Source organism: Gorilla gorilla, chromosome 22, assembly GCF_029281585.2.
Source record: "Gorilla gorilla gorilla isolate KB3781 chromosome 22, NHGRI_mGorGor1-v2.1_pri, whole genome shotgun sequence".
In the NCBI taxonomy this organism is placed as follows: Eukaryota; Metazoa; Chordata; class Mammalia; order Primates; family Hominidae; genus Gorilla; species Gorilla gorilla.
This window is the reverse complement of record NC_073246.2, coordinates 43,753,996-43,766,466: the sequence shown is the minus strand read 5'-3', so window position 1 is coordinate 43,766,466 and position 12,471 is coordinate 43,753,996. Positions and strand designations below refer to the sequence as shown.

The 12,471-nt window shown below is 49.9% G+C and overlaps 1 protein-coding gene and 1 long non-coding RNA gene across 12 annotated transcripts in view; both read left to right on the top strand.

Annotated features, from left to right (window-relative positions):
* The first annotated feature begins 4,503 nt into the window (after window positions 1–4,503).
* The window catches only part of PRDM15 (PR/SET domain 15), a 78,976-nt gene continuing 71,008 nt past the window's right edge, over window positions 4,504–12,471 (top strand). For 3 of the 9 annotated variants that reach the window (XM_063702727.1, XM_055373631.2, XM_055373630.2), the window contains exon 1: window positions 4,505–4,773. In XM_063702727.1, coding sequence (XP_063558797.1) covers window positions 4,672–4,773 — 102 coding nt within the window. In that variant the 5' untranslated portion in view covers window positions 4,505–4,671. Of the gene's footprint in view, window positions 4,774–5,179; window positions 5,433–12,471 lie in introns of those variants that run through there. The other 6 variants (XM_063702728.1, XM_055373633.2, XM_055373634.2 and 3 more) reach the window with 4 other exon arrangements.
* LOC129529233 (uncharacterized) lies at window positions 5,426–11,556 on the top strand. Of its 3 annotated transcripts, none has more exons than XR_008674697.2 (3): window positions 5,426–6,768; window positions 8,683–9,342; window positions 11,235–11,556. It is a non-coding gene; the product is annotated as an uncharacterized lncRNA (long non-coding RNA). The 3 variants fall into 3 exon arrangements; XR_008674696.2 differs by adding an exon at window positions 9,981–10,692 and having other exon boundaries at window positions 5,426–9,342; XR_008674695.2 differs by having other exon boundaries at window positions 5,426–9,342.

The following is a 12,471-nucleotide window of genomic DNA, read 5'->3' as shown; positions in this document are numbered from 1 at the left end:
GACCTGGTGCTAGGGACTGAGCAGGACACTGGAGGGGATGACCATATGCTGTTTTGACCTTAGCTCCCCTACAAAGACAGGGTGATGTGTGTATATGTCAATAAAGTTTATTTTTAAAATGCAGATCACTCACCAAAGGGGGCTAGACACCAGGATGGTTGACATAGCACAGTGATCCCCCTAGAGAGAAAGCTGCCAAGGCCAGGCCCTCCTTCCCAATGATGACCTAGAAACATCAGCTTTCCTCCACTGGCCTTCCCCAGCTCCACAGTGCGACTGTCCACAGTGGAAACTGCGAGTCACACCCTGCGTAACAGGCATTCAAAACTAGTTGCCTATGTATTTATAGGTCTATATTAATGTCATTGATATTTATAAAGTTGGACGTGCAGGTACCTTGGGCACCTTAATAGAAGGGTTATCAGCTGGTGATCACCATTGCTGTACCAGGTGAAGCACTGGACTAAGCCCAGGGGATGTATTAATTTATAGTCTAGCTTGGTAGCAAGCATAGCTTTTACATAATAGGCCGGGCGCGGTGGCTCACGCCTGTAATTCCAGCACTTTGGGAGGCCAAGGCGGGCGGATCACCTGAGGTCAGGAGTTCAAGACCAGTCTGGCCAACACGGTGAAACCCTGTCTCTACCAAAAATACAAAAATTAGCCGGACATGGTGGTGCATGCCTGTAATCCCAGCTACTTGGGAGGCGGAGGCAGGAGAATCACTTGAACCTGGGAGGCGGAGGTTGCAGTGAGCTGAGATCACGCACTCCAGCCTGGACAACAGAGTGAGACTCCATCTCAATAAAATAAATAAAGTTAGAGAAAGACTTGAGATCACAACAATAGCTAATAATAATTGCACACTCACTATGTGCCAAGAATTTTTCAAATAGTTTTATATGTAGTGACTCATATACTCCCTGAAACAACTCCATGGGGCATGATCTATTTCAGCTTTACAGGTTAAGAAACTGAGGCACAGGTTAAGTAACTTGCCCAAGCTGCCAGCTGGCTAGACCAGAATTTGAGCGCTGGCTGTTTGCCTGGAGAACCTCTGCTCACAGCCGTGAGTCTCTGGCTCTGCCTGTGTCATTTGGAGAGATTAAGGACTACGGTCCTATATGTTTTTTTGTTTTGTTTTGTTTTGTTTTGTTTTGAGAAGGAGTCTCGCTCTCGTCATCCAGGCTGGAGTGTAATGGCGTGATCTCGACTTACTGCAACCTCTGCCTCCCAGGTTCAAGCGATTCTTCTGCCTCAGCCTCCCAAGTAGCTGGGATTACAGGCACCCGCCACCACGCCCGGCTAATTTTTGTATTTTTAGTAGAGATGGGGTTTCACCACATTGGCCAGGCTGGTCTCAAACTCCTGACCTCAAGTGATCCACCAGCCTTGGCCTCTCAAAGTGCTGGGATTACAGGAGTGAGCCACCGCACCTGGCCAAAAATTTTTAACAATTTTATATGTAAAAAAACTGGCGTAGTGGTGTCAGGCATATGATACATTTCATTTGTTGAGTTAAACAAATGTTTAAAAACCACCAAAGACTAGCATGAGGAAAAGGCTGGTCTCCTTCCCTGGAACCAGGATAAATCACTGAGGAAGTCAGAGGCAGGGCCAAGACTAAAATTCAAGTCACACAACAGCACTCCATGGAAAATCTACATACTCCTATGATAAAGGTCTACTAGATAGTCCAGATATATCATCCCCTAATTTGTGGGTATGTAAGCAAATGTGAAGCATGTCTCTAATCTGGTCATTGACTGTGCTATAAGGCCCACTGCCAGTGAATAAGGTCAGCAGTTACTCTTCAAGGATATATGGTCTTTTTTGAACTTTAATGCTGCCTGTTTTGGGTGAGAATAACATGAAGTGAGAGTCAATGTTTCATATTTAGTAGGAATTAACTTATTTGCTGATGATCAGACTTCCCTCTTTATGAGAAAAATTAGCCAATTTTTTTTCTTAAAAGCTGGAGGTGGCTGGAGAGGTGATTCAGGATGTCTATCATGCTTTGCACAGCAGTAGGTTTGTATTTAAATTATAACAAAACCAGAGCCAAGGAGACATGCTAATTGGAAAAGTACTGATCTAAGGCAGGCAGGTGGTCCACAGGGCTGCGGGCATAGCCCTCAGTGATTAATTACATCTTAATCCCATTTAGTATCTTTCAGGAAGAATTAAGTGTTCACAAGGAAATTCACTGATAGCCATGGAAGCTCTTGTCTGTTGTTTTTTAAATTTTCAACTCATTTATTTTTAATTTCAAACCTACGGAATAACCCATATAGCCTTCACCTAGATTCACCAGTTTTGCCACATCTGCTCTCTCTCGGTCTCTGTCACGTTTGCAGATATCATGATATTTCACCCTAAATCCTTCAGAACAATTTGGTGAGAACAATGAATGGCACGGGCTATCATACTTTCAATACAATGATCACCCTTGGGAAATTTAACATTGATCCAATACTATTATCCGGTATCACCGTTCATGTTCAGATTTTCCATTTTCCTCAATAACAACCTTTATAGTTGTTTTTCTTTCTTTCTGCCCATTATTCAAAGTTGTATATTGCATTAGTTGTTAATAATGAAAATTTGACACTTTAAAACTTTTTTTTTTCTTTTAACATTTTGGAGATGAATCTGCCTTAAGAGGTATTATTTCTAGATTGTTCTGAACGATTATAGTGGACACATTGACAATCCTCTTGAAGACGAGATATGACGATTATTGTGTAAGTGAATTCCAGCCGTGGGCTGTATGTAGTAATAGGAGAAATGGCTCGGGGGAGGTTGAATTCTTTGGTTTACTTTCAGTTATTCGCACTTGCTGTGGACCTGTCACTTTTTTAGTGTAAACAACCTTTTATTCACATATGCTGAGGACTGTTTCATGTCCTGAGGCCCACAGAACCAGTCATCTGGCCATTTTGGAACTGTGAGTGATGTCACTGGAGGTGCGTGTATAGAGGGAATGTCCATTAGCTGCAGTGGTGGTGGTGGGAGTGGGGTTGGGCGGAGACCTGAATACAGAGAAGGTTGTGGAAAACCTGGGAAGTGTTTGAAGATAGAGTACGGAAGGCCTTGGGAACAGGCTTCAGGGACAGGAGGCTGGAGGGAGGCGTGAAGTCCCAGGTGGGGACAAGCAGGGAGACAGTGGACGCCGGGGATGCTCCAGAAAGGTCTGGGGGGCCATGGGATGGCCTACTATAGTGCAACATGGAAGCCACTGTAGAATGCTGGGCCAGGCAGAGAAACCAGCCTTCACAGAGCAACACTTGCCTAATCTGTCTCCGGCTGCCCAGCGTTGCAGCCTATGGATGTGCCCAGGTGCCTCTAACACTTCCCATGGGATGGCACGTAGTATGTAAGCAAATGTGATGATCACATATGCCATTCATACAAGCGAGTCCGTCTCTGGCATCATTCCTGCATGTGGGTCAAAGGCTATGTGCATTTAGAATTTTTATGGATATCCACAAATATCTGAATGGAAGCTACGCTAATTTATTCTCCTACCCGTAAAGGAGCTTGTTTCTCTAGTTTCTTCAAAATTATGCTATTAAACTTTTTTTTGTTTGTTTTTGTTTGAGACAGGGTCTCACTCTGTTGCCCAGGCTGGAGTGCAGTGACACGATCACAGCTCACTGCAGCCTCAAACTGTGGGACTCAAGTGACCCTCCTGCCTCAGCCTCCTGAGTAGCTGAGACTACGGGCACGTGCCACCGAGCCCAGCTAAGTTTTTTAGAGACAAGGTCTGGCTATGTCGTCCAGGCTGTATTAAACGTTTTAAAAAATCTTTGCTAATCTAATAAAAATGATCTCACTGCGACTTTGTTTTTTCTCTTATTACAGCGTAGTTGAATAGCTACTCATATGCTTAAGAACCATTGAATTTCCTACGAACTGTCCATCCATACACTTTGCTCATTTTTCTGTATACATATATATTTTTATTGGTTCACAAGAGTTTCACATACATGAGGGAAACGAGCCCTTTTGTGGCATCAATTTAAAATCATTTTCCCCGGTTCATCACTTCTCTTTACGAATGTAGGTTTTTGCCAGGCAGCAATGAACAAGACAGTCGGCCTCTCTGAATATGGGCGGCCAGGACTAAGGTGAAAAGTCTGTCCCTTCTCCGTCTCACGTTTTGTGATGGCACACGCACTTGGTGGAGGGGGTCAAGAGAGGCCACACAGGCCCCCGGGGAAGAATGGAGAGCCAGGTCCGCGGCTGGTCGGGTGCTCACCGGTAGCGTGGCGGAGCCCGCCAGGCCAGACTCCCCTCCCGGCCCCTCGCGGGCACAGAGCTCGTGTCCCAGGGCCCCGCCGGCCAAATCCAGAGGTCACCGTGAGTGGGGGCAAGTCCCAGGCCTGTTCTAGAGAAAAACTCGACCCACCCACCGCCACCACTCCCCAACTCCGCAAGAAACGCGTCCGAGGAGAGGTGGAGAGGGAGCTGCCCGCGCGCGTGGGCGGCAGGGCCGTGCCACGTGGGAGGGGGGCCGCGCGCAGAATTCCCTCCGGCCAGACCCGCCCCGCGCGCGCCCGCTGCCCCGTCCACGCCGCCCGCGCCCCGCAGTCCCACCCGCAGGAACCCCGGCCGCGCCAGGGTCTCGCCTGCGCCCCCAGCGCCCGCCCGCGGACTACAAGTCCCGCCATGCCCCGCCGCCGCCCCCCGGCTTCCGGTGCTGCGCAGTTTCCGGAGCGGATCGCAACCCGGAGTCCGGATCCGATCCCGCTCTGCACATTCCAAAGGCAGGTAAAGCTTCGGGCCCAGCGCCCGCCGCCCGCCCCGGCGTGCGCCCCGCCGGCCCCGGGCCGCACCCGCTGCCCCCGCGAGCCCCGGCGCGCCCTGGGCCCGCTGCCCCCCGCCCCCGACGCCCGGCAGCCGCGCGCCGCCCCGGTCCAGCCGCCATGCCGACTGTTCTTTGTTACATTCGCCGGCTGCGGGCACCGTTGGCGATCGGAGTCAAAACCCGGCTGGATTTCCCGGAGCCGCTCCGGGATCGCCCTGCGCGCCGCCCGCCCGCCGGGTCCCGCCGCCGCGGGCGCTCCTGGCCGGGCTCCGCGCCCCCGTCCCCGGCCTCGCGCCCCGCGCCCGCCCGCGGCCAGGCCCAGCGCGGGGCCGCGGGGCTGCCGGGCCGCGCTCGCCCGTGGGCGCGGCGCAGGGTCTTCGCCGCCCCCGGCCCGCGGCCCCGCGGCCCCCGCCGCCGGGCGGCGTCGTCGCCGAGGCCCCAGGGGATGTCGTTATCCCCCGCCCTCGGGTACAGCCCATGCGGGTCGCACGGGAGGGTCCCTGGACCCCCAACCCCGCGTTTAGATAAGCTGAGTCCTGGTGATGGGGTCTCCCAGACCCCCTGCGCTTTATTTTCGTAAGCCTTTTGGTGGCAGAGAGAAGGTAGCGAGGTGGATGGACAGGTGACGCGTGCCTACCCGGGGTGGGTGGCCGTTCGGGGACGGGGCGTGCCCGGCCGCTCAGGTGAGGCCCGCCTCGCGCGGACAGGTGGGGACGGGGGCCACGCGCGGCGTCCTGCTAGAGGGGAGGTGTTCACGCAGGGGTTAGCCTTGAGAAAATAGAAATGAAAATTCATGGAAATAAACACTCCTATCTGGTGGTTAGAGTTATCACCCATTTACCTTTCTTAACCGCCTAATGTAGTGGATGGTTTTTCCCCCACAAATGCTTAGAAATTGCCCCTCACCCCCAAGTCCCCAAAGGGAGTTTAAAACGGTAGAAACAAGTGTGTGATCAGAGACACGTGGACCTGTGTGTGTATTTAAAGCTACCAACACTCGTTTTAAAAAAACCACATTGGCTTAAGCCAGACTCAAGTGAATTTGGAGAACCTAGCTTGGTTCCTGAAGGGTGAGATGTGAAGGAGCCACTGGTTTTGTGATGAACCTTAAAAGGTAGCAGTGACAGTTCTCCTTGGAGAATGCAGTGATGTCAACACTCGATAAGGGCGGTGATCCCACCCCGGTGCACACACCACTACCGTATTTTGTTTCAAGCTCGGACATTTTCACGTGTTCCACGTTTTCACTGCTTCACTCCTTCCCCAGATTTCCTGACATCGCTGCCTCACGGTGAACGATTAAGAAATAGTAGCTCTATAATTTAGATTTTCAAGAGCAAAAACACCATTTTTTTAGAGTTTGTTTTTCTTCTTATATCTGTGATTCATAATTTTTGCCACAAAATAGCCAGCAAAGAACAAACTAAATGTCCCATTTTGGAAGCAGGAGGGACGGTTATTTCTCCAGAAGACAAATAAATAAATTTAAAAATCAACTGTAGTTGGAAGGCTGCTAGCTTGTCTTAGAATAATTATATTTGACAAAGAACTCTTTTCACTTAGGATGTGGCTCTCATATCATTTTCGATGTCATTATCTGTACAGAAGGCCAGGAAAGAACAGTCCTGCCATTTTGCAGATTGAAGAGAGATTTAAGGCAACTGTGTCTTCCACCCGTGCGCTCAGAGGTTGGGATGGTGAGCGGAGACTTAAATGATTTTTCAGACTCCGTTCCTCATTTGCAAAGTGTGGATGACCCTGCTCAGCTCCCCTCACAGTGCTGGTGTGGGCAGATAATCATTCATTTGGCCATTCATGCATTCTTTCCACCAATGTTTACTGAACACCTGTTATGTGCCCCACGCTGTAGTGAATGGAGAGAGGGCTGCACCTGGTGGACCTAATGTTCTGGGCAGGGGAGTGGAGGTGGTGTAGACAGAAAATCATAAAACTCTCAGGTAAGACGATGGGAAGAGCATGGAGAAAGGAAGGAGGGCAGGCAGGTGGCGGGCAGGGGATGGGGCACTTGGGGGCTGGGACTAGAAGGGGCTGTCTGAGGAGGGGCCACAGTGGAGAACAGTGCTGTGAGGGAGCCTCTGGTGGAGGTGGGTGAGGTGGTGCCTGCCCCCACCAGGCAGATGGTGGCAAATGCAAAGGCTCTGGGGTGGGATGAGCCCAGGATGGGACAGGCCAGTGTGGCTGTGGAGGTGGGGCAGCAGGGGCCATGCACCAGGCAGAGATTTTATTCTCACTGCCTCGTGGATGCCATTGAGGGGCTTTGAGCAGTGGCGGGGCAGAGTCTGCATCTTTTGGCTGTGTGTGGGGAATGGAGCTGGCATCACTGGAATCCAGGCCCTGCATGATTCCACTCCACAGAACTCGGAGGCAGAAGGGGAGATGGGGCAGGACAGAGCCTAGTTCCAGAGCCAGGCAGGCCTGCTGCTGGTTTGGTTGGAAATGCATGGTGGGTGACTGGAGCTACTATTTACTGAGGTGCAGGTGACCTGAGGCATTCAGGGGCCCTGTAGAGCAGACATCTTCAAACTCTCCCTCAGAGTGGGAGAAGACCCTGCCCCGGGGCCACATCCGCTCCTCAAAAGGCTCCTCCTAAGGAAAGGTCCCTCCTCTTGCAGTCATGGCCCTGGGGTGTGGGAACTGTGGGGTCCCAGCAGATGTAAGGGTGTTGGGGAGTGGCTCCCCCGTGGGCCACAGGTCTGCAGCAGCTGCGGGAGCCTCTACACCAGTGGGGTTCATGGTGATCGTTGATGACAAGTTGATCTTTGATGAATTCCGGCTCAGAACTCAAGAGGATGTGGCACTGGGGGACTCTGCTGTGACCAAGCCCCTTCTGCTCCCGTCTCCTTGTTTCTGGAACCAGCTTCTCTGTGCTCACATTTCTAGAAAGAGGAATAGGGACAGAGGCGAGCATTTGTCCATGCTATGTGAACTGATTAGGGGAAAAAAGCTCTTTCTCTTCTATTAAACGCAGCTTTTATATTAGATGATGATTTCTCAAAGCAGAGACTATTTCTGTTTTGATCAGTGGTGTTCCAATTGTAGTCACACCATGAAAAGGAGATATGGTTCAATGGTGGACCGCATATACGATGCTGGTCCTGTAAGATGATAGTACCGCAGTTTTTACGTTACCTTTTCTATGTTTAGATAAGCAAATACTTACTATTGTGTTACAGGTACCTACAGTATTCTGTTAGTTAAGTGCTGTACACGTTTGTAGCCTAGGAGTCGTAGGCTGGGCCGTATAGCCTAGGTGTGTAGTAGGCTATACCATCTAGGGTTGTGTATGTACACTCTATCATGTTTGCACAACTACAAAATCCCATAGCAATGCATTTCTCAGAATCCTGTCATGAAGCAACACACGAGTGTACTGCGGTGATGATTCGGGAGACGTTAGCACAGCCTTATGGTTGTAGGAAATCAAGACGAATTCAATTTATATGCATGTTTGTGTTGCAAAAAGTTACAGTAGGGTGAATCAATAGAGTAATTTCAAGCATGAATATATAACGTTGGGTTTACATTTTGTAGTAACAGAAATAGGAGTTCCTAGAGGAAGAAGTGTATACTTTCTGGCCTTAAGAAGAGCTTGTTCATGTGCGTTGTAAATAGATGGCCATGGCTGTCACGTCATCGTGCCTAGATTCTAATAGATGTATTTACAAGAGTGACATGGCAGTTTTATTTTAACTCAGTATTTACGGTATGCTGGAAATGATGTCCCTTGCAGCTGTTTAAAACAGGGATGAACAGTTTATACTGTCAGCTGAGATGCAGGGAGTAGGGTTTTAGGAAATATTTTCATGGGGATACTGGCAAAACTCAAAGAGCTTGGCTGCTCCTGGTTCCAGGCGTCAGGTGGAGCTGCCGTCCGGGGCCTGGCAGGGCGAGGGGCCGCCAGGATGCCGGCTTGGGAGTTGGGGGTGGCAGGTAAGTGCTGCATGTAGAGGGACGGAGGTCTAGGTAGCCAGCTTGGGGTACCCCCTGTGGAGGCTCTGGAGGGGAGGTGCAGACAGCAAAGGGACTTAGGAGGGAGCACGCAGTGAGAGGGACCCTCCAGGGCAGAAGGGATTTCCAGAGGAGGCAGTAAGGATGGCTTCGGGTGGAGAGGACCTGGGATTGGGCCGGGGACCCTGCTGAAGCCACTCGTCCTACATGAATCCTACTCAGAGCAGGAGAAGCCAAGATCAGCGATCCTCCCGTCTTGGCCCCCCAAAGTGCTGGGATTACAGGTGTCAGCCTGTCCTGGAGTCCTCCAAGCCCGTGGGGTCCGATGAGCACAGACGGCTCAGCTCTTCCTTGCTTCCATACCCTTACATAAAACTGGAGCTCGGCGTTCTCAGAGAGGATGCTTTTATTTGCCTGAGATGCACCATCTGTTACTGGCTCCGTTTGACCGATCTCCTTGTTCATCGTGGTCCAGGTCTCCACCTGACCCCTCTGAGTGCTGACCTACCGCAAGCGTCATCAGTAAACCTTGACTAAGTGATGCGGCTCACGGCAAACTCATTGTGAGTTCAGGGTCCTTAATTCTTGATGTGGGTGGGGCCTGCAGGATGCAAATGCGGTTGGACTTTAACTGTCCACTCACTGGACCAGAGTCTGCTTTTGAGAAGGGGTGTTTCAGGTGTCTCGTAACCCTCTGGCCTCTGGCCTTTTGTAAGTTTCAAAAAAAAAAAAAAAAAATATATATATATATATATATGCATGCTACTTAGTTATAGTAGGTTTGTCTTTTATTGTGACCAAAAACATAAATGTTATTTTAGCACCACGTTAGGCAAGAGGTTAACAGGGTCCTTGTTCTGAGCAGGCCGCCTCAACTCTGACTGTTAGCTGGTCCTGTCATCTGGAGTCCTCTTGTCTCCCTGGGTCCCTATCCCCCAACACATCTGACTTCTCCAGGCTTTGCTCTCTGCCTGTTCTCATTCTGTCTGCTTTTTAAAATATGCTAAACCAGCACTCACAGCCTCTCCACCATCCAAGCCCTCTAGGGTCGCACAAGCCTCATCATTAAGTAGGAATCAGTCCTCCCACACTTTTTTTTTTTTAAATTAAGCAAACACAGGACAGCCAGTTAGAGCAGCCATCAGTGTGGTAGAGTCTACACTACCTCAGTTTGCTTTTTTTTTTTTTTTCCCCGAGACAGAGTCTTGCTTCGTCACCTAGGCTGGAGGGCAGTGGTGCGATCTCCATCTTGGCTCACTGCAACCTCGGCTCACTGCAACCTCTACCTCCTGGGTTCAAGCAGTCTTCCCACCTCAGCCTCCCGCGTAGCTATGACTGCAGGCACGTGCCACCATGCCTGGCTAATTTTTGTGTTTTCCGTAGAGATGGGGTTTCTCCGTGTTAGTCAAGGTGGTCTCAAAATTCCTGGGCTTCAGCAGTCCTCCCACCTTGGCCCCCCAAAGTGCTGGGATGACAGGTATAAGCCACCGCGCCCAGCAGAGTTTCCATTTTTAAGATGGTAGAGGGCACACCTTTCTCTCCCTCTTAAAGAACCAGATGTGAAAATGAGAAATATAGATGTCATCTTTGATGAAACTAAGAGGTTCAGAAAGTGAGAACGGAGAAGAAATCATAAACAGTACAAGAAAACGGTAGGGCTGAAGGGCATGGTTGAAGGCCCAGTCAGTGCACAGCATTAAAGCAGGTCACAGAATTTCAGGTCACGGGAGCTAGAACAAAAATTGCGAAAGATTCTGGAGGTAGAGAGCTGCACAGAGGAGATTTGCTGGCAGGAAAGATACCAGATGCATCAGCCACGACGCTGGAAGCTGACGGACCATGGAGTCCTTCCTTGGACATTGGGCGTTCGGAGTGAAAGTGACCAGTGGCCGTGTACCCAGGCAGCCTAACAGGTGTGAGAGTAGAATAAGGACATTCACAGACATGACAAATCCTCCCACAAGATATACCCCCATGCGCCCTCCTACGGAAACTACAGGAAAATGTGCTTTCCAGATCCGGGGAGTAGACCAAGGAAAGGGGAGCAACAAGGCTCAGGAAACAGCTTCACATGCAGGAGAAGGAACCAGGCGCCCCCAGGCTGATGTGGAAGGGGAGGCCCAGGATGCAGCTGGTGTCAGACCTTGAGGGCATGGGACAAGGAGGGGAGGTGCTAGGAAACACAGTGGAACCCCTGGTCCATCTTGTTGGTCTGACCCGGTGAAAAACTGTAAGGAGACGCAATCGCAGGGTGCGGGAAGTTATAGCCATGGGTGTCTTTCCCTCCTACCACCACCAGCAACAGAACCCATGCACGTGCAGCACACAAAACCTGCACACAGGCAGCAAAAACAAGCCACATGCACGTGAAGCCACCTAGCACAGTTCTATAAACTGGCTATAAACCCCTTTCTCTCTCATCTTATTTCTCGCTAAATACAGTGCTTTCTTCCAGCTGGATCCAGTGGTTCCGCGTGCCCAGGAGTGTGCGTCTTGTGCTGTCTTTGGCCCTCACCGTCCCCCGACCTCCTGCACCACCGCCTCTGCCCCGCACAATGGTAGCAAACAAAATGTGTGCACAGCATGTTGAATGTTTCCGACACAAAGAGATGATACATGTTTGAGATGATGGATACGCTTATTCCCCTGATCTGATCACTATCCATTAGAAGCATCAGTTTGTACCCCATAAATAGGTACAATTGATTATGTGTCAAAAGTATAAAAAATAAGGCCTAAGCAAATATAACAAATCAATTAAAGTTATTGATAATGAAGTTGTTTAAGTTCATTATTTCTTTTGAAGAAAAAAATGTATTAATAATGAACTTGTTAGGGCAGCCAATATTTTCAGAGTCATAATATATACATCGATTTAACTATAATCATACTGGGAAATGAGGGGAGGGGAAGAGAATGTAAGAAAGCTAGCCCTTCATCTGCCATAAGAAGTAAAAATGCAAGATCCAAGTTTGAGAAATGAGGGATCTCAGAGAAGCATGTTATTTTGAGGTGTAGAATCAGATACAGCAGAAAGAGGCTTGAATGGCCGCCCTGGGGAATGGGATAGCAAATGGGGAAGGGGAAAGGGGCACTTTTTGTTTTTTAAAGCTGTTTGTATAGATACCATTTGGATGAAACCAAGAGGTTCAGAAAGTGACAGAAGAAATCATAAAAGAAATACTCTTAAGAAAACCTTGTGCTATTTCTAGCTATATAACAGCTATTTGCTTTATTTTAGAGAAGACAAAAAGAAAGACTTGGAAATAAAAGGGCCCGATGTTCCATTGTATCCTGGGGCCTTCCTTGCAGATGGGCGGGGCTGGGCCAAGGAGGGTTCTGGTCATGTCACGTAGGTGTGCGCGGTGGAGGCCGGCATGCTACAGGAGAGACTGTACTCAGCAGGACCGGTCAGAGCACCCCTGTGTCTGCACGTCCTGAGCCTGGGTGCTGGAGAGGTGATGAAACGCAGCAGGTCTGGAGGAGCAGCAACCATCCAGGAAGGAGGCTGCTGATTGGCTGTCAGTGGTAACAACAGAGGACCACTGTTAGTTTCTGTCATGTTTCAAGACACGTGGAGAGGGACAGTGGGCTTCTCATGTCTACTTTCATGACCCACTGTTGGCCTACAGGTCCCAGATTGGGAACCAGAGGGTCAGTGAGCTGCTCTTGGAAACATCTCTAGGGAATGA